Source organism: Artibeus jamaicensis, unplaced genomic scaffold, assembly GCF_021234435.1.
Source record: "Artibeus jamaicensis isolate MK-2021 breed Jamaican fruit bat unplaced genomic scaffold, CSHL_Jam_final contig_475, whole genome shotgun sequence".
NCBI lineage: Eukaryota > Metazoa > Chordata > Mammalia > Chiroptera > Phyllostomidae > Artibeus > Artibeus jamaicensis.
The window spans coordinates 5030051-5049984 of record NW_026521852.1 but is presented as its reverse complement, the minus strand read 5'-3'; the positions used below and the strand labels follow the sequence as shown (position 1 = coordinate 5049984).

The following is a 19934-nucleotide window of genomic DNA, read 5'->3' as shown; positions in this document are numbered from 1 at the left end:
TAAACCCCAAGAATCCTTTGTTCAGGGCTCAGAATTTGGAGATTGACTCCTCTGCGCCCGTGCACGTTAATAAACCTCATACTCCAGAATCCCTCAGTGTCCTGTGCTTCGAGATTGACTCCTATGCGCCCATGCACGTTAATAAACCTCATACTCCAGAATCCCTCAGTGTCCTGTGCTTCTTTTTCCTATAACAACTGAACAGAGGCCCAAGGGGGAGGGCAATATTTGGCCCACTGAGGGATGCCAAAAACTGCTACAGAACAACAGGCAGGGGCCCCTCCCAAGGATAGTATACTAATACCTACTGGGCTCATCTGTCTGCTGCCAGAGGAAAGACATCATCTTTCAATGCCAGAGATTTGTGAAAAGGAAAGGTTTATTCAAAGTTATACAAACTTAAAGTAGAGACCCAATGTCCCCATTAATATTTCAAAGTCCTTTAAGATAACCACGGCACCCACAGCACTTCCTTCCCCCTTGCCCTAATTCGGGGTACCGTATCTCAGGAAAAGAAGCACACATCCATGTTTCAGGTTGCTGCCATCATCCGGTGGGTCGCCATCCAGGCAGGATCTGTAATTACTCCAAAGTCATGTGGCACCTTCTCATGGCTTACTGTTATAGTAAAATGAAGCAACCAGACACCAAGGGATTCGGAGTACAAGGTTTATTAATGTGCACTGGCCCAGAGGAGTCAGTCTCCAAATTCTGAGCCCCGAACAAAGGATTCTTGGGGGTTTATATAGCCTAGGGGTCTTCCTGTCTATGTGGCAAAGTGGGATACAGAAGCAGAATGTGGCAATTAGTTCTATCTATGGGGCAGAAGCAGAGTACAAAGGCTAAATGTGAAAATTGGTTCTATCTGCGGGGGTGCTAGCCCCAGTCCTAGTGACTATCCGGCTATTTGCTTTTCCCAGACGGCCTTATCATTCTCCTATGGCGCCTGGGGTCTTGGGTGAGCAAAGGTCTCCTAGGGCTTCTTCCTTCATTACTAGCAGAGTTCTTTCACCCTTCTTCCAGGCAAACTCTCTCCTGCTTCCCAGGCCACGCGGCCAAAGGGAGCATCCCAAAGCCGCATGGGCCTCTTCTAGCAAAGCTGCAGGGGTCCACACTCTGCCAAAAGCACGTGGCTTTCTTCTTCACCTGGCTGCAGGGGCCCCCACTCTGGTAAAGCCGAGTAGCTCTCTTTCAGCTGGGAAAGAGGGGGGTCATCACTCTGCTAAAACCGTGTGGCTCTCCCTCCAATGGCTGTAGTGTCTTGGTTTAAACCCCACCAATCTTCCTTTGTACTCCCTTCTCCCTGGCTCAAAACTTGGCCACAGCTATTTAACATATCTATGAAACCAGTTAAAGGTTATAGATATGTTAAATGACCATTCCAGAGGTTAGCTGTGAAACTGTTGCTATGCAAAACAGCTCTCAATGGCCCTGCTCCATCTGTCCCTTCCCCAACTGACACCTGTGTGTGTGTGGAGGGGGGTGAGGACATCTTAATATTTCCTGGACACCTTGAGCTCTGGACTCCATCCCAAATCCCTTTCTGGGGTTCCCCTCTTGGCTGAACCCTGTTACAGTCTCACCCATCAGACTGTCAAAATTACTCAGTTCTGAAGCAGTAGTTGGCATTGTGGGGATGTGGGGACATGGGGTTTCTGATGTATTGTGAGTATGAGTACCTACGTACAACTCCTTGAAGAGCAGTTTAACAGCAACAGGTAAAGGAAAATTGTTCATACTTCACAACCCAGCAACTCTCTCCTGGACAATATATGAGTGGCTCTTAACTGGTGGATCCCCCAGTCTCTGCCCCACCCGCCTAATTGGGACCATTTTGCAACACTGGAGACATTTTTAATTTTGACTGGAGAGGACACAGGTGCTACTGATATCTAGTGGGTAACAGCCAGGGATGCTGCTAAATGCAAACTGTTCCATCCTCCCCACCTCTGCCCAACAAAGAATTATCCAGACCCAAATGCCAATAGCACCACCATTGAGACTTGCCATATGCACTAGAAAGACTCTCAAATGCAAGCCCAAAGAGACAGATGAAAGAGTGTTCACCACGTTACTTATTTCTAACAGTAAAATGTTGAAAATAATCTAAATTATTTTAGAGTTTAGTCCCTCCAAAGGAGAATAGAAAAATAAACTTAGGTGAATGCATACAGTAGTTAGAATGAGTGAACTGGAACTACAAGAATCAATATGAATAAATCTTGAACACAAAATAGGCAGTGAAAGAAGCAGAGTGATACATAAAGTACTAGTATATACAATTTACAGGCACAAACAACTCTCTACTTAGTTTTTGGATACAAAAATAGGCAATAAAATGATAGAACACACAAACCTCAGCAAGAGTTTATCTCTGAAGATGAAGAAACAGGAATGGAAAGAGGTAAAAGGAGACTTAAAATGCATCATAATGTTTTATTTTCTGAAAAATTCCTCTAAAGCAAGCATGACAATGATAACATCCAGTAAATTTGGATGGTAAACACATGGGTCTTTGTTATACTGCTTTCTTTGTTTTTGTAAGTTTCAGGATATATATTTTATTTATACCTACCCAAAAGGATGTCCTCCCCTCTTTCTCTCTCTTGTTTGGTTTGATGCTTATATGATGCCTACCTTGGACTATTTTTGCCATTGTCAGGATGTCATCCACCAGAGGGCAAGACCTGAGTCTATAATGCTTGGCTCATATTCCATACCCAAGTCCCTGGAAATATGTCCCACATCCTAGATGAAGCTCTTTCAGTCTGTCTTAAGGAAGTCTCCTTTAGATGGTATGATGGACTAAACAGGGTCCCCCAAATTTGTGCCCACTCAAACAGTGAAAATGTTACCTTACTTTGAAATAGGGTCTTTGTTCATGAAATTAGTTAAGGATAAAGATGAGATAATAATAAATTAGGGTGGTCCCTAAATGTAATGACCGGAGTCCTTATAAGAAAAGGAGAAGACACAAACAGACACAGAGAGACACAGAGGGAAGACAGCCATAGGAAGATGGAGGTAGACAGAGATTGGAGTGATGTGACTACAAGCCAAGGAACATCAGGAGTCACCAGAAGTTGTAAGAGACCATGAGGGATCTTTTCCCAAAGCCTTCAGAAGGAGTGTGGTTCTACTGGTACCTTGATTCAAAACATCTGGCCTCCAGAACTTCTAGAGAAGAAGTAAAGTTTAAAATTTGTTTTATGTCACCCAGTTTGTAATACTCTGTTACAGCAGCCCTAGGAAACTAATACAGATGGGGTCTGTAGACTTGAAACCAGACTCAAAGCAGTACTAGCCAGAATAAAGTATTTCTAGATTAAGAGGAAGGAGGCATCTATATGCAGTAGTCCTAATTTATATAAGGACACCCTATACCCATGCAGGTATCTGTTACTCAGCTCCACAAAGTTGCCATGGAAGCAGGTGTGGAGATCAAGCCTCAGATTTCCCGAAAGGAGACTCTGCCATTAGCTTGGCCACTCAGGATCTGAGCTCTTATTTAATTCAGGGTCATTCCCTACATTCCCATGTGACACAGCCTGACTCCTACTATTGAAGATTAATATCCTGGTGCTCACTTTCCCAGCCTCACTTACCTCTGGACTACTAGTAGATGGCTTGATCCTGCCAATTTAACCTTAAATTAAAAGTTAGGGGCATGTCAAAGAAGAGGCCTGTGGAACCCACTCTGGTGAGGACAGGGTATCGATGGCAGATACATCCAGATTCCATAGGCAGGAACGCTGGTGCTTCTTATGAAGAATCCATTATCCACTACTGGTGGCGCTGGTGGAGCTAGCCCCCAGGTCTCTGTCCTGGGAGCATGGCTGCGAGTCTTTATGGACATGGTCTTAGGCATTATTTCTGGCTGGTCTAGAAACAATGCCTAGAAACATTGTTCCTTCAAGCCTGGTCTAGAGCCCTCCTAGAGAGTCTATGAGCTACCCGATATGACATCCCCTTAATGGGGCAACAAACAAATGAAAGAATAAATGGATTCCTTTTCTACTTAGATCAGCTAAATTCGATTTCTACTGCTGGAGAATTGGAATCAACATAACCCCTCTCTCTATCTGATGGTCTGTCTTCCAAATAGACCTTATTGATTGTATGGCCTAGACTTCCAAGGACACAAATGGTTTTAAGTGTTCTATTTTAAAGTTTCATGAACACATGCATATTTAGTGAAATCTGTTATAATTCTTGTTCAGAAAATGTGATTATTGAGCCCAATGAGAGATGCTTTTCAGATTTTTAAGGTGCCACATGTGAGGATGGGCTGAAGTCACAAGGGATGCACTGAGCCAACTCCCATGTTGCCATAATGATATCCCCATATGATCCTGACTCATCTTTCCTCCTGGGCTTAGAGCTGATTGTGCCCCTGACACTTGACCACATATGTCTCGTTCTATTTTGGGGTTTGGGTTTTGTGGATTCTTCCTTGGAACCATTTTCCCCATATCTTCTTGTGCAAACTGCAATTGTTGACTCAGATTGACCTCAAGAATTGCCAGCTAAGCCTGGCATCAATGGCATGCACCTGTTATTGTCCCAACCTGTCTCCAGAGTCTTATTTTGCCAAGACCAATGGATCTGTATGATGCCTGTAGAGGAGATGTGGGGATTAGTGAGGTTGAATGTTCTCTGCTGGTGAGTTTTAGAAGTGCTCAAGATTAACCTTACAGTTTTCCAATGCTTTTGATTATACAAGTAGATTTCCTTATCTCCTCTTGGGACTCTGACCCATTTCCTGTTATTATTTCTTAAACTGGGTCAAGTATAATTCTTTTTCTTCTAAGTGTAGCTGGCAACCTGGATGCGTATGTGAAAACAGCATATTTATGTTTACTATTTGCAATTTTTGTTGGAGACCTGAATAACTGGGCAGGATTTGCTTGGTTCTTTTGTCTATTTTAGCCTTCCTATGCTAGTTTTTCCCCTTTTTCTGCTCCCTGGTCCACCTGGGGTAGCCCAGGACTTGGTAAGTCTCTGTGTCTGTACTACTCAAATCACCTGTGGGCTCTGTCCCCAGGACAGTGTGTAGTTCCCAAGAAGGATTGCTATTCCAGGAACTCAGGCCACCATAGAATTGAGCATTTGCCTCCACTGGGCACAACATGGCAACCTGGGTCACCTGGATGCTCAGCTAGTAGTAGGCAGTTCCATCAGTCTGTTTGAGGTAGAGTGTCTCAGGCAGAAGTCTCAGAGAGTTTGAGGAAGTCTACACAGGATTCTGAGTGTCCTGATGACACACCTTAGCTGTGTACCCTGTACCTGAGTGCCTGTGGTAATGGCTTGAGCTAGAGAATGGAGGAGTGGTTCTCAGACCCCCAGGAAAATGGTGCCTGGGTCTACTCTAGAAGCTTTGCTGACCACCCCAGCCCTCATCATTCCTTCTTCTTCAGAAAGAATAGAAAGACATTTTCTCCTTATATTTCCTTTGGCACTTATGTATATATCAAACTGCCTCAGGGTTCTATTTAAGTCAACTGTATCTTTTAAGTGGCTAAGGCAAAATGCATGTTAGTTATTATTCTTCCCATCAAACTTCATAGCAAATAACTTGAGAGGTCTACATTCATTCTTTCATATCCTGAATGTATGAACTAGTGATGTGTTTTCTGGTTCAGGGATTTGCACACAGTTAAAAGGTATAGAACAGTGGAGCTGTACTCAGAGAGAGAAAAGATCGCAACTTGCCTTCTTTTCTTTACCATCCAGGATTCTGCCTGTCTTTTTATGGCTAAACTTAGAGAAGTGTGTGAATTGTGATGAAGACACTGTATTTTTATTTTTTTACACAGTCAACTGAAAGCTAGTATTCCTGTCAATTATGATGAAGGTAACAAAACCACAACAGTATTAGCAGTACCTGAGGCTTTGTCACCGACTGAAATCATAAGTATTTTTGTGTCACATTAGTTATTGAAAATACTCAGAAATACCATTTACATTCATCAGCACTTCAAAATGACTGTAGCTAGTTAGACCTGTTGCTAGTGATATGGGAAGTTTTGAAGAACCTCTGTTTAACCTTTATTTGCCCAGGCCCCAGGCGCCCTAGGGAGAATGATGGGGCTGTCCAGGATAAGCAAACAACAGTGCATTAGCTAGGACGGAGATTAACACCCCTGCTGTTAAAAACTGACCTTCGAGTTTAGCCTTTGTCCTCTGCTTCTGCCCCATAGCTAGAACTAGCTTCCCCATTCCGCTTCTGTATCCCACTTTGCTACGTAGACAAGAAGACCCTGTAAACTATAAAAACCCCAAGAATCCTTTTTTCAGGGCTCAGAATTTGGAAATTGACTCCTCTGAGCCCATACACGTTAATAAAACCTCGTACTCCAGAAACCCTCGGTGTCTGGTTGCTTCATTTTCCTGCAACAGTCCTGTGCTAGCAACTCATTCTCCTAGGGATGATATTTTTTTGTTGTTAATGTTTATTGTTTATCACTGCACTAGACTATAAAACCCCTCAAGGGCAGAGGCTATTTGCTTTTGTTCTCTGAAGTATCCCCAAGTGCACTCAGTATATGCTTATTAATGAAGAATAAATTTTAATCAGAACATTCATAAAGAGACTGTGAATGTGAGCAGAATGTATTTGGGTTCGAGAAAAATAAAGACAAATGGCCTCCCTCCACTATGACACCCTCAATTACTGCCAAGTCTCTCCATACTCTTAGAGGTCCTACTTACACCAGTAACACAGGGCTCTTCAGGATCACACAGGAGAAACAGTATAGCAAGACTGACAGGCCTGGGAGACAGATGGCCTGGGGTCAGTGGCATTAATGCTTCCTTTCCAGGTGACCTCAGCTTCTTTGTGCCTCAGTTTCCTCATCTGTAAAATAATGAAAAATAATAGCACCTCTGGCATAGAATGATTAGGAATGCTAATGAAGTCGCATAAGAAAAGCACCTAGCACATAGTAAGTACCAATCAAATGGTACCGATCAAAAAGAGCCAATTGAGCCTAAGGGGTTGTGAGTCCACTCTTGCTACCCTCTTGAAAAGCACTGGATGTAGAAAAGAGGGCAGCCTTGCTCCCATTCTTCCCCTTGCTCTGTCATGGTTGGGATGTTCATGGGAGCCACTAAGAAGCACAAATTAGAGGCAGAGGATCTTTCCTTATAGCTTGGCTGGATCCCTGCCTATGTGTTCATATCTTCACCTCCCTCAGGATGGCAGAGAGGCCTATGCTTAAAGTCATGGTTTCCCTCTGATCCCTACCTAATTCTTGCTCCAGAGATTTATAATCAAATTAGTTTACTCTGGCTTCAGATGGAGTTATAGCATTTGTAACATGCTTGGCACAGAATTTCACAGAATATATTAGTGCTTAATAAATTATTTCCCTATTAGAAAACAGTGGATCATTCTGAAAATGCAACCCTAGTCTGTCCTCTTAACTTCACAACATTTGCTAAGCACCTAGCACATCTGACACTTGAAGACTTTTAAGAAATGTGCATGGAGAGAATGAATAAAGGATTGAATGAGCACATGAATGCCTATTTTCTTCTTCTAGGCACAATTGGACCTTGCAGTACTTGACTGTCTCCAGTTATACACATTGTCACTAGAGGGCAGGAGAGATTTAAGACAACAATACTCAGGACCAGTGAGACCTAGAATTACTAGGTTGATAAGGAAGGATGGTGGAAGAAGAAAAATGTTAGAATTATTGAAAAAAGTCAGTTGTTCTTTATCTCCTGAGGACCAAATGGAAGGAAATATGTAGCTTGAGAGACTGAAGTTAGACTTCCAGAAGAACTTTCCAGTGCATAAAGTATGCTAACTAGAGACTTTATACAGAAGATTTTTTTAATAGAGAGATTATTTGTTAATCCCTTAGCTACATCTTCCCAAGAATAGATGAGGTGAGTTCTTCCTGTCTGAGACCCGTGTGACCCAACAAGTTTCCCTTAAAGTGTCTGCCTTCAATGACTCAATTTTTACAGATGCAATTGTAAAATACCTTTATTGGTCAGGTTAGCCACCACTCATGCTTTTCCTGTAACAAGGATCCTTTATAGAGGCATGATGGTGTTCACATGCAAATGCTTTCTGAAGAGCCCTGGGGCAGGAGGCAGCCTTGCCCCTCAAATCAGAGCTACTTTGTTAAAATGAGCTGGTTTGGCTTTTGCGGATTTCAGGGTCTGGAGGCAAGAACATAGTCCAAGGATTACTCCTTTCATTTCTTGGGGAAGCTGCTTTAAAATACACATAGCATCAGGGACATAATGGCATCTGGGCAGGGGCCAGGGTAGGGTTAGCTCTCTTCCAGCAGTTCCTGCCCTGGGCTGCCCAGGGGGCTTCATCCTGATGGTGCCCCAAAGGGAAGGGGGTTTGGCCCAGGCAACATTACTTTTCAGAAATGGGAAGACTGCAATGCTCTCCAACCAAGCTATAAAGCAACTGCCACCTTCAGTAATGAGGGTGTAGCTCAGAGATGCAAAAGCAGAAGCAAGAGTTGGCTGCCTGGCCTGAGCTTCACGAACCCAGTGAGCATCTTCAGCCAGAGCTGGTTCTACGGAACAGTGCCTTAAAGACAAATCAATCAATACAGGTAAGCCACAGCCTCCTTCTTGGGCTAGCAGGTAAGTGCAGGGTTGGTTGGAGCCTGTCTCTCCCATTAAGATGTAGACCTTCCTGCTTGGATAAGAGGATTGGACAAACTATCTCATGCTTCAAGAGCTACATGGTTTTCCCTTGGAGGATAAAGACCCAAGTTGGGAGCTGCTGGAAATGCAGACAGTTCAGGGCAAGAGGAGAACTACTGGGGAGACTTCTCAGATCAGGCAATTCAGTCTGATCTTTCCTCTTTTGAAGTCTGACCTACCTTCAAAGAACTGCCTGACTGCTATATAGCCCAATACACTTATCTAAGCCAAGGGTTAGTTGTCTCCTCCCACATCAGGCCATGAATATTGTCATCATACTGGTGACCTCCAGTTTGGTGGCTTTCAAGGAGTGAGGTTAGGGAGGCCCAGAGGTGACTTTTGGTGTCCTTCCAATTTCAGACACACTTGTGGGTTCTCTGGCAGGCAGATGCCCATGTGCTTTGGGGTCTTTCCTGCCTCTGCCTAAGGTGTACAAGAACTGTCCATGGAGCAAGTTGAGTGGATGAGGTGGAGTTAGCAGGAGGCAGCTGGATGAGAGGTATATTCTGAGGAGCAGCAAGTGCCAGCCCAGAGGGACAGCATGACCAGCCCTGCAGGTGGGAGAGCTGTCAAGCACTGCTCACAGAGTCAGGAATTGTTGAAGTAGGTTACATATTATACCCAAGGATCATGAGATCAGATCATTGGGAAGAACTTAAGGGTAATGAGATTTCTGATGTTGGCATTGTCAGGGATTACTCTCTCTGATGCCATTTCTGTCCTGGAAAAGAGTTTGTGCCATGTACCTCAGCAAAAAATCTTCCTGTCCTCCCATCCCTCCTGACCCTGCCTACAGGGGAGAAGACTACAGGGGGAGCCCGTGGAATTCTGTCACATGATCTGTCCTAGACCTTCCAACAAAAGCCAAACCAAACCATCAAGCCAAATGCAGTGGGGCGTGGGGGGTCTGGGCCCTGCACCCAATGCGAGGGCCACTCAGATCTCGATGAGGCTAGCCAGGCGCAGGCAGAGGGGCGCATCCTCCGGCATTGCGTTGCGCTGGATCTCGTTACCGTCCAGGCGCAGCACCTGCAGCTTTGAGAAGTTCATGACGTCCACCACGGTGCAGAAGCTGCTGATAGAGAACTCTGTGGGGACAAGAGGGGCGGAAGTGGGTGGGAGAAAGCCAGATTAGCGACCCGGATCCACAGCGAAGCCACACAGCCTCTAAGCCTGGAACTTTGCTGGGTGGCCCCAGCTTTTTACCGGATTAGAGTCATACCTACTCTCACCCCCAGGAGGCAAAACTAGGGACCAAGTGGGACCTCTGCTGCATCTGCCGCTCTACCTCCTACCCACCCGGAGCCTGGACATTACCCTGAACACCCTGGAACGCCCTTGAGTGTTTTCCCAGCCAGGACCTCATCTCTTCCCATCTATGTATGGTAGGAGGGAGCAGAAGGAAATCAAAGGTCAACCCTAGGAGCTTTGAAGTATAGATAGCTTTTCAGGGGGCTTTGCTAAATTGCTTTGGGATGGAAGACTAGGGAAATGGAATATCTCCTGCCATTTTGCAGATAAAGAAAGTGGCAGGAAATTAAAGTAAGAAATCCTGGGCAGAGAGGCAAATGTCTATGCGTGCCAGAGCCTTGAGGCAGAGCTCCGTTCCAATCACTGCTGGAGTAGTGAGCAAGTCTCTGTAGTTCACAGAGACAGAAATCCACAAATAATGCTGCCGTGAACCTCAAAAGTAAAGTACACAATTTCCCTGCCTCCTGCATTTTATATGGTTATGGGTTATCTGTTATTTAAAAATCTCAATAGAATTTCCTCCTTTTGAAGCTTTCCCCACAAACCATGTAATCCTAATAGGTACAATAGTTCTGTTTGGTTTTAATAAATTCTGCTGCTACCTTTCACCCCTTATCCCTCTGGTTGTCTTCTTAGACAAATCAACCACCTCTCTCTGGGGTCACCTAGGTCAAGAACTTGAAAGAAGAAATGCCAAGAACTCAGTTAAAAATCCAGCAGGGACAACAAAAGTCACCACTGAAAGCTCTGAGGCCTCTTTGGTTCCTTCACTGCGGTGTGCGAGAGCTTCAGGAATATCTCTGTGTGAGCGGTAGTGCCAATAGATCTGGTCTTAAGGGCAGTATCCACACGGTACACTTCCACGGTACAGTCCACAAGGACTGTAACACGCAGGCTGCCCAGAGCAGAGTTTGCTTTTGCATCCAGCAGAGGCACTCCTCAGCTTGATGCAGTGGTCAGGAACTGTGCTGGCCTGAAGCTGGGCAGCAGGAGTGGGAGGAAGGCTATCTGACTCCCTTCCCAGGGGGGGACAGTAGAGGACACTGCAGAAGAAGAGTTTATGAGGATGAAGATGAAGGTTGTAAGGAAGACAGTATAGAGAATGTATAGCTTGATGAAAAACATGTTTTTGAACTAGCACATTCAATTGTTTTCAGTCTCTGTTAAAAACAGACCAAGAGGAGACAGGGTGAGGCTGCAGCCAATTAACTTATACTGCAAAGGTCCAGCCCACAAGAATAATGAGACACTGGGCATAGTGGAGCGATGAGAAATACCCCTCTTTGGAGAGTACTAAGAGAAAATTTGAAATGCTTTTGTTTGTTTCCTTTCTGGTGCTGGGGAACAGATCAAGTAGCCTCCAGTGGGCAGTCTGGGGGCAGAGCAACGGCCAGGGGCTGGGTCTGTGGTGTCTGCACAGAAGGAGTGGAATGGGGTAGACTGGGGAGAAGTAAAGTGGCCCAGCTTAAGTATTTTTTCCAGCCTTATTTGGGACTGTGCTGGAGACCCTAGGATAGATTCTCTAACCTTGCTTGGAGCCCTCACACCATCTGTTCAAATCCTGGATCCCAACTCTGCATATATAAATATAGGAGTCTTTGGGGGCTGTTGGACACACAGTGTATATAGATTCTACTTGTGTGTTGGGCACTGTGAGCACCCCCCCCACACTCATGTGTCTTCCCCAAGCTCATGAATAGGACAGGGCTCTTCTGCTTGGAGATTCCGAAGACACTTTCCAGCCAGATTAAAACTGACATAAGTCTTTCCAGACTCCTCCTACTGTATCCTCCCTGCTTCCTGGATTCCCAAAAGCCCTAGATTCTCTTGCTTTTGCCAGGCTGAAAAAACTGAGGAAGATGCTAATGGAATAAGGAAGAGAAAAGAGGGGAGAGGGCTTTTCCCCTCTACACCATTTAGTTCCTGCCCTTTTGGATCCTCCCTCAGAGCTCCTCGACCCCTGGTCCCTGACTTTCTGTGCAGGGCAACAATCTTTTATGTTGGTGGTCTGAATCAGAGAGATACTCTTCATATTCTCATCCAGAGACACCTGGCTCCAGGTCCTTGGACAATAAAAGCAGGGGTTCAGGATGCTATCCTACATAGTCTGGGTGACCTGGAGAGACTGTGTTTCCTTCTCTGCGTCTCAGTTTCCCCATCTTTGCAATCAGAAAGTAAAACAAAACAAAATTATGCCTGTTACCTTCAAAGTGGTAATAAGAAAAAAAGCTAGCAATAGTAATTGTGAATTACTTTTTCAATTATGTGTCAGACCATTGACCAAGCACTTTCCATTTATTAATTCACTAATTAAGATAAATGACATGGGCATGAGAACCAAAAGATCGAGGTTCAATTCCCAGTCAGGGCACATGCCTGGGTTGCAGGCCAGTTCCCAGCAGGGGCCAGTTCCCAGCCGGGGATGCACCAGAAGCAGCCATACATTGATACTTCTCTCCTTCTCTCCTTCCCTTCCCTTCTAAAGATAAATAAATAAAAATTAAAAAAATATAAAAAAAAAGAAAACTGAGAAATTGGTGTTGTTTTGCCTATAGAAAAGACTAGTAGAGAGACTAATAACTACACAAAGAGGATTTGGCTTTTGGGGTAGACAATGAAAATGTTTAGATTGTTTGACTTAAGGGAGAACTTTCTTGCAAGACCTTGGGACACTTTAGTAAAGTAATTTCATCTTCATCAGAGCTTTTGGAAAGAATGGGCTACCTAATATTTGAGCAGCAGATGTGGTTCTGGAAGAGGGCGGAGTGGTGACTGATGCTGTGATGGAGCCATTTCCACACCAAGCTTCTCTGGTTGCACAGTTAGGGAATAACAAACAGGTTCTCTCCCATGACAGCTGGTTTTTGCTGTCACGTTTTCAGGGTCAAATTCTGATGAAGCACTTCATACAATATGATATTTCTGATGTGACAATAGTCCTGGATTCAGAATGGGTGGCAGGTAAGTAGTGGTGACTTCTGGGTGGAATTATGTAGAATTTGTGGAATGATGGACAGCTACCAGTAAATGTCAAACACTTTGTGGCATGAAACATTTTAGAAACATCTTAGAGAACCACCTCCCTTGGAATGAGAAAATCCCCAAAAGAAAGAGAAACTTTAAAGACAAAAGAGTTTGCAATGCACATGATGGTGTCATGCACTTCAAACTAAAGGACCAGACACCTCATCACCTTTCCAGCCCCACTGTCATTCTCTAGGACTGATGTCCCTCTCACTCAGAGGGCTATCCAGTTCATTAACATCTTGCCAAATGACTCATCTGTTCCCTGAGCACAGGGAGAAAAATGATCAGTAGAAACAGAGGGACACAATCCCTATCTATGCTGTTCTCTCTCAGCAGGCTCTACTTCAGAACCCTTTGTTAGTGATCATCAGTGAGTCTTTCTTTCCCCTGGGAGAGAGGAAATTTTCTGACACAGTAAGGAAGGTTAAATGCTGGTTCAGGACCTTCCAGCTAGGATTAAGGCATCAGAAGCCCTGGAGTAATGTAAGCACATTCTAACCACAAGATTCTTAGAGGTGAAAAGCAAGTGGACAATCCAATCTAAAATAAGTATTTCAGTTCTTAGAGGCAGAGAGGCAGCTTTTTTGGTTCCTTCAGACACCTGCAAGGAAGTACTTGGAAAACAAGAAGCTGAGTTTCCTTGCCCTCTACTTCAGGGCTTTGTGATATTCAGTTGGGTTCATGTTACATTAGGGAGACCTCTGCCCTACTTCCAGGGTGTCCTTGAACTCCAGAGAGAACTGACCAGAACAAGTACTGCATTTAGTTCTGAGAGGCTGCATATTCTTGTCCACCAGCTGTTATGTTTGAAAAACAAACACCTAAACTCAAGACCAGGCTTGAGAGGCAGGAGAAGATTGGGTGGAAACAGAAAGCTCATCCTTTTCTGGGTCAGAGAGTAGTTGGAGATATGCCATGGTTTCTTAGCCCATTTCCTTCTAGGGTGAATTCTTGAAGTTCCACTTAAATCCCTTCTCTCTATGAACTGCCACTACCAAACATTTCCAGAATCATATCTCGCTGCTCTTCAATTCATGACTCCTTCCTCTCAGACACATGAATTCCCTGGCTGTCTCCTACAGGCAACTTGTTCAATGATTGGGTTCCTTTGTTAGTGGCTATTTGTCTCCCCAGAATGGCTTTGTCTTGAGTTCCTCTAACCCATGCCCACTTATCTCTCAAGATCTAGATTGAAACTTACCTCTTCTAGGAAGTCTTACCAATCCACTCCCCACTGACTTTTATTAATATTGTTGTTTAGTTTAAGTGTTGTTCAGGTTAAGTGTAACCTGAAAACCTTGGTTTAGTTTAGTTTATGTGTTGTTCAGGTTAAGTGTAACCTGAAAACCTTGGTTTTCAGGTTGCCTCATTTTGTTCTCTAGTTACCCTATTGCTATTTCTTTTGTGTTGCTACTAGCACTCAGAGTAGTATCTTTTCAATGAAATAGACAGCCACTCCCCATTCCCCTTTGCCAAAGTCTCACCATTGATCCTATTGCCTTGGAGGTAGAGGTTCTCCAGATTGGTGTTGACTGGGGGGATCTTCTGCAGCTGGTTGTAGGAGAGGTCAAGCTCAAGGATGCTGCTGGAATTGAAGGTGTTGGAGGCCAGGCCATTGTTGGTGAGACTATTATGGGACAACCGCACATACAACAGTTTTGGTGACCCCCGGAAGTAGCTGTCAGGAACAGAATAAACATTATTGTGCTCCAGATACAGCTGCTCAAGGGCTGAGGGCAGTCCATCAGGCACCCTCCGAAGGTGATTGTAACTCAGGTCCAGCAAGATCAGTGACTGGAGGCCCTTCATCGCACTTCCCACTTCCTGAATCTCGTTGTGTTGAAGGTACAAGGCTGTGAGGTTCTCAAGCCCCTCCAGAGCATTGTTGGGGACCCGTGAAATCTGGTTGTGGTCAAGATGGAGTTCCCTCAGAGATCGAGGCAGAGGGCCAGGCATTCGGGTCAGGTTGTTGTGGTCCAGGTACAGCCTCTCCAGGTGCCTCAGCTTAGAAAAGACCTTCCTGCCCACTTTATCACTGGTGATCTGGTTGCCATGAAGAGCAATCCAGAGCAGACCGGTGGAATTGTCGAAGACACTTTCCTGGATGGAGGAGATCTGATTGTTCTGGAAGTAGACATACTTCATGCGGGAGGGGACAAAGGGAAGATACTTGAGGTTGCGGTTGTCACAGTACATGGCCGTGGGGAAGTTGGGTGGGCAGTCACACTCCTGGGGGCAGTCTCGAGGATCTGGTGGGGATGGAGAGCCATAGGTATAGGCTGGACCTTCCTCCACCCCATAGGGGTAAGGCTCATAAGGCTCATAAGGGTAAGGGTCATAAGGATCATAGTAGGTGGACTGCTGGCTTCGGAGGTAGTGGAACCACCAGTGGGGATCTTCATCATACTGAGCCCAGGAGAGGGAACAGAGCCCTGCCAATAGCAGGACAGAGGCCCACTGCATTTTGTCTCTCTGCAAGAAGGGAAAGAGAACAGAGCAAGCAGGCATGAGTGAGGCTATAGGGAGGCAGAATGGGTGAGCCTTAGGCTTTGAGCAGACTTGATATAGTGCCAAATATCTGAGAACAGGAGCTTGCACTCACTTTCTCCATGCCTTTTTCCTGGCTGGCTCTGCACACTGGGTCCAGCTGTAGCTTGCTACCTGATAAGACCTAGGTGCATGTTCCCCTGGTCATAGAGTCACAGAGGCAGAGTCTTTGAGGTTAGAAGAAAGTTGAATAGGGGGTGCTGCATTTTTTGGAGGGGCAGATCGATTGCAACCTGAAGTTTCTGTTGGAGCACCTGGAGAGCCCATAGCAATCCCTGTGCGATGGAGTTTGGATGCTTTTCAGGCCTGAATTCATGTCCAACTTGGACTCCCCAGGGAAATAATATTTTTCAAGAGCCCAAGGAAAAAGCCCTGTGGCTTTTTCCATGTCTCAGGAAACCTCCACCAGTAGCTTGAGACCTCAAAGGGGAAGATTTGAACTAATTCGGAAAGATCTTCTGGTCTTTTGGGAAGTCTGAATGTCTGGTTTTGAGTCTTTGGGAAGGGGTGTGGTCCTTCTGCAGCCACCATGAGACTTGAGCTACCCTCCAAAGTGCCAATATCTAGGACATTCTGCTGGGTGAGAAAACTCTTGGGTAAGCAGTTTGTGGCTACATATGCAACTTGGCAGGCACAGGGTTTTCATTTAACAGTTAGAGCTTCCTCCAGACTGGGGACAGTGGCTCCCAGGAATGACATTTGTCTTCTAGAGTGACTGAGTACATGGAGCCTGAATCAGTCCACTTGGCTGTATTTTGTGGTATCTAGTAAAGTGTCAGCACTGTTCATGCTGCACCACGGACATTATGCAAGAGCTACATGGAACCATGAATTGAGGAACACTAAAAAAAGGACTAGGAATTGAAGAATCTCATGTATGCCCAAGGGATCGTGGCTTTAGAATGGGATTCTGGCATTCTCCCTCCCATTCCAAGTTCCCTGTGGTGACATCTCAATTACAAGGTTCCATATCAAGACCCCTACACTGGCATCAGCATTTGAGCTTATATACATGCTAGTGAGATGAGAACAGGCTGTCCTAGACAGAAAAGTAGGCTTAGTGTCATCTGAGAGGGAAGCTGAAGCTATGGAAGAAGAGGGGCCAGGGGGTGAAATATCAGGCCTGAACACCCTGCTCTGAATACCTACAGCCAAAGCACTGCATAGCCCTATGAGCAATAGGCACCTCCTAGAGGTGTGAGTGTCACCCTTAGATGGGGAAACCTCAGAACCTTTCTTGGTTCTAAAAAAGTCACATATATCTCTCACATTGCTGTTTGGGCCTTGCTGGGGTTGGTACCTGTGAACAGGGAAAAGAAAGGTATCTAAAAGCCACCATCAAATCCAAAGAACTAATGGGAAGGACACTGCCTATGACAATATAGTCACTTTGTGTCCAGCACCTTTCCCAGACCTCTCTGTCCCCTGAAAGCAGTTTCTTTAAGCCTGCTTCATCCCATCAGCCTCTGGGTTGCAGAGAAGAGTCATCCTGGCTCATTCTCAAGCAGCCTGAGGCCTCAGACAAAGAACCCACAGTGTTTCAGAAAGTCAGCCCAATTGCCCACTGCCTGGGCTTACTGACTGGGCCCAGGTCTGGCCAGGAGAGTAGACTGATGAAGCAGCCCACTGCCAGCAGCACATTTTTTCCATGCACAGCTCTGGGCTGCTGCAGGATCAAGGTGGCTGTCTGGAGGCTGGCACAGTGAGCCTCTGTCTCCATTTCTCCTTCCAGACTGGGTACCTTGGCAGACAAGAGCCACTTTCCCCTTCAAGACTCAGCTTTCCTGGGGCATGCATCCTTCCCATTTTGGCCTCTCCTTCGGAGCCCCGACTTCTGACACAGTTCGATGAAGACCTTATGCCTCTTCTTGCCCACCCCTATCTTTTAGCAATGTTGCACCAGGATTGTCTACTTTTAAATTATTCCCTAATGCTAGAGACCCTCCTGTGCTCAGACTTTTGTGAGGGGGAAAGTTCCCAGGACAGACTCTGTGAGGTGGGTAAGCTCACTCAGGGGTTACTGCTGTTCTTTCATTTCTTCTCTCTAGGGAACCATCTCTCCCTCCTGTCAGAGTGGAGGAAGTCAAATCAGAACCCACCTCCTTCCTGGACTGGACCCATACTTCACAGCTCCCTAGACATGATCAACTCTTTCTCTTTCCCTTTTACTCCAGCAACACACACACACACCCCACATACTCAGACAATTCACAAAACTCCCCTCCTCCATAGCAGTGTTTAGTTCACACAGCCCTCTATAAGAGAGACAGCAGGGACGTGGGGCTAAGCTGGTAGCATTTATGAGTAGTAGTAGGGCAAAGCTGGCTTTCTTTTGCTTTAGTGCCTGATAACTGGAGCCTCCCCTGGACTCCCCCACCCACCCAAAATCAGAAAGGAGCTCCAGGAAAAAGGTAGTATTTGGAACTCCCTTCTTTTTACTTCCTCTTTGCTCTGTCCAGCATCCTGGGGTCATGGTCCACAGAAAATGAGGAGTGAGTCCTCCCTCTTCCCACTCCCCAGCAGCCCCGCTTCTTTACTTTCTTTATTGAACTAAAAGATGTGAAAACGAGTAAAAATAAACTACACTTACCTGGAGCTGAACCTTTCAGAGAGTGACCACGTCTCTCTGTCTGTGGACTCCTTGGGTTGAAGAAAGTGTGTATGAGAGAGAGGAGTGAGAGTGTCTACTGAGAGTGTCAGTGTCTGTGCCAGGCCAGGGTCCCGCCCCCAAATTCCTAATCAAATATTGTGAAGAGAGGGGCTGAGGAGCCAGGATCCTGGCTTTTTCAGCTCTGCCTCAGGGGTGGAGCCCACACTCAACTACGCAAATCCTGCCTGCCTGGCGCTATAAAAACGACCTTCTTTCCACTCACTATCTTCCCTGAAGCACTGGCAGCTCTGGGTTTCTTTCTGCTCAATAAGTTAGTGGCAACCTAGAAGTTATTTGTACGGGCTCTTACGAAGTGCCTGGATTTCTCATTAAACCCACAAGGGCAGATGCCAAGATGGGGAGGGCCAGGATTTGGGAAGAGGCATCTTAATTAACTCTTTCTGCAACCTGTGAGTCCCCATCCCTGCCCCAGAGCTAGTACTCACTCTTCTGGCTCTGGCTTGCTGTGTAATAACATCATACACTTTCATTTGATTTTAGGGTTCACACTTACCTTGTTAGGTTGAAGCGGGACAACATGAGATGCTGTGTGTAAGGTGCCTGGCTTAGCACACAGCTGGCATTCACAATGTGGGAGAGATGATTGCTATACCCATTTTACAGGTGTGGACACCCCATACAAGGGAAAGATGAGGTCAGAGAAGCAAGCAGGAGCTAGATCAGGAAGGGAGTTTTAGGCCATAGAATGGATTTAGTTTTTATTCTAAAAGAGACACGTCATTTTTTAAACTATTCAGGAGAAGCAACAGGATCTGATTCACATTTTTAAAGGCACACAGGAGAGACTGTGTGGGGAAAGGGAGTGAGGAGGAAAGCAGGAGGCACCAGTGCTGCCTCATGGAGAAGTGATGGCAGATTGGCCCAATGCAGTGGAAGAAAGCTAATGAATGTATTTTTAGACAGGGAACTGACAAGTCCTGAAGATGAACCTGATATGGGGAGTTAGGGAAGTGAAGGATGCATCCTAGATTTTCAGTTTAAGCAACTGGATGAATGGTAGCTCCATTTCCTGGTATTGGAAAGATGGGGAGGAACAGACTTGGGTGGAATACCAAAGTATGCTTTGGATGTGCTAAGTTAGATATGCCTGTTAGGCATTCCAGTGGAGATGTACACAGGCAGGGATATGAGTATGAATTTGGAGTTTAGGGGTTGGAAGAAAACATTTGGGAGCCTCAGAATTTAGATTACATCCTAAATGCTCTCTTCAACTAATATCCAGGAAACTAATACCCTCAATATCCAGGAAACAACCCCCCTTTATAAAAATTTTTGTAAACTGCTTATAAACATAAAATTTACACTCTTAACAATTTTAAATGTACACATAAAAAGTGTTAAGAATGTTTACATTGTTGTGCTACCAGTCTCCAGAACTCTTTCATTTTTCAAAACCGAAACTGTATATTCATTAAACAAAAATTCCCCATTTCCCCACTCTTCTTCCACTCCCCACCCCTTGGCAACCATCATTCTACTTTCTGTTTCTATAAATTTGACTACTCAAAATCTCATATAGGTTCGATCATACAGTATTTATCTTTTTGTGTCTTTTTAATTTCACTTAGCATGGTGCTCTCAAGTTTCATCCATGTTATACCTTGTGTCAAAATTTCCTTCCTACTCTATCCTATTTCATAAATAGATCTCATTTATTAAATTTACTTATCCACTGATGGACATTTGTGTTGTTTCTACCTCTTTGCTATTGTGAATAATGCTGCAGTGAACATGGGTGTATAAATATCTCTTTGAGACT

The 19934-nt window shown here is 45.1% G+C and overlaps 1 protein-coding gene across 1 annotated transcript; it reads right to left on the bottom strand.

Moving 5' to 3' along the window:
• Nucleotides 1-7978: 7978 nt before the first annotated feature.
• On the bottom strand, nt 7979-18239 carry FMOD (fibromodulin). The gene is made up of 3 exons (XM_037164749.2): nt 18095-18239; nt 14442-15429; nt 7979-9767 (listed from the first exon to the last, which is right to left on the bottom strand). Exons 2-3 carry the CDS (start codon nt 15418-15420, stop codon nt 9616-9618), a joined length of 1131 nt encoding a protein of 376 aa, XP_037020644.1. The 5' UTR covers nt 15421-15429; nt 18095-18239; the 3' UTR covers nt 7979-9615.
• Between the last annotated feature and the right edge of the window lie 1695 nt (nt 18240-19934).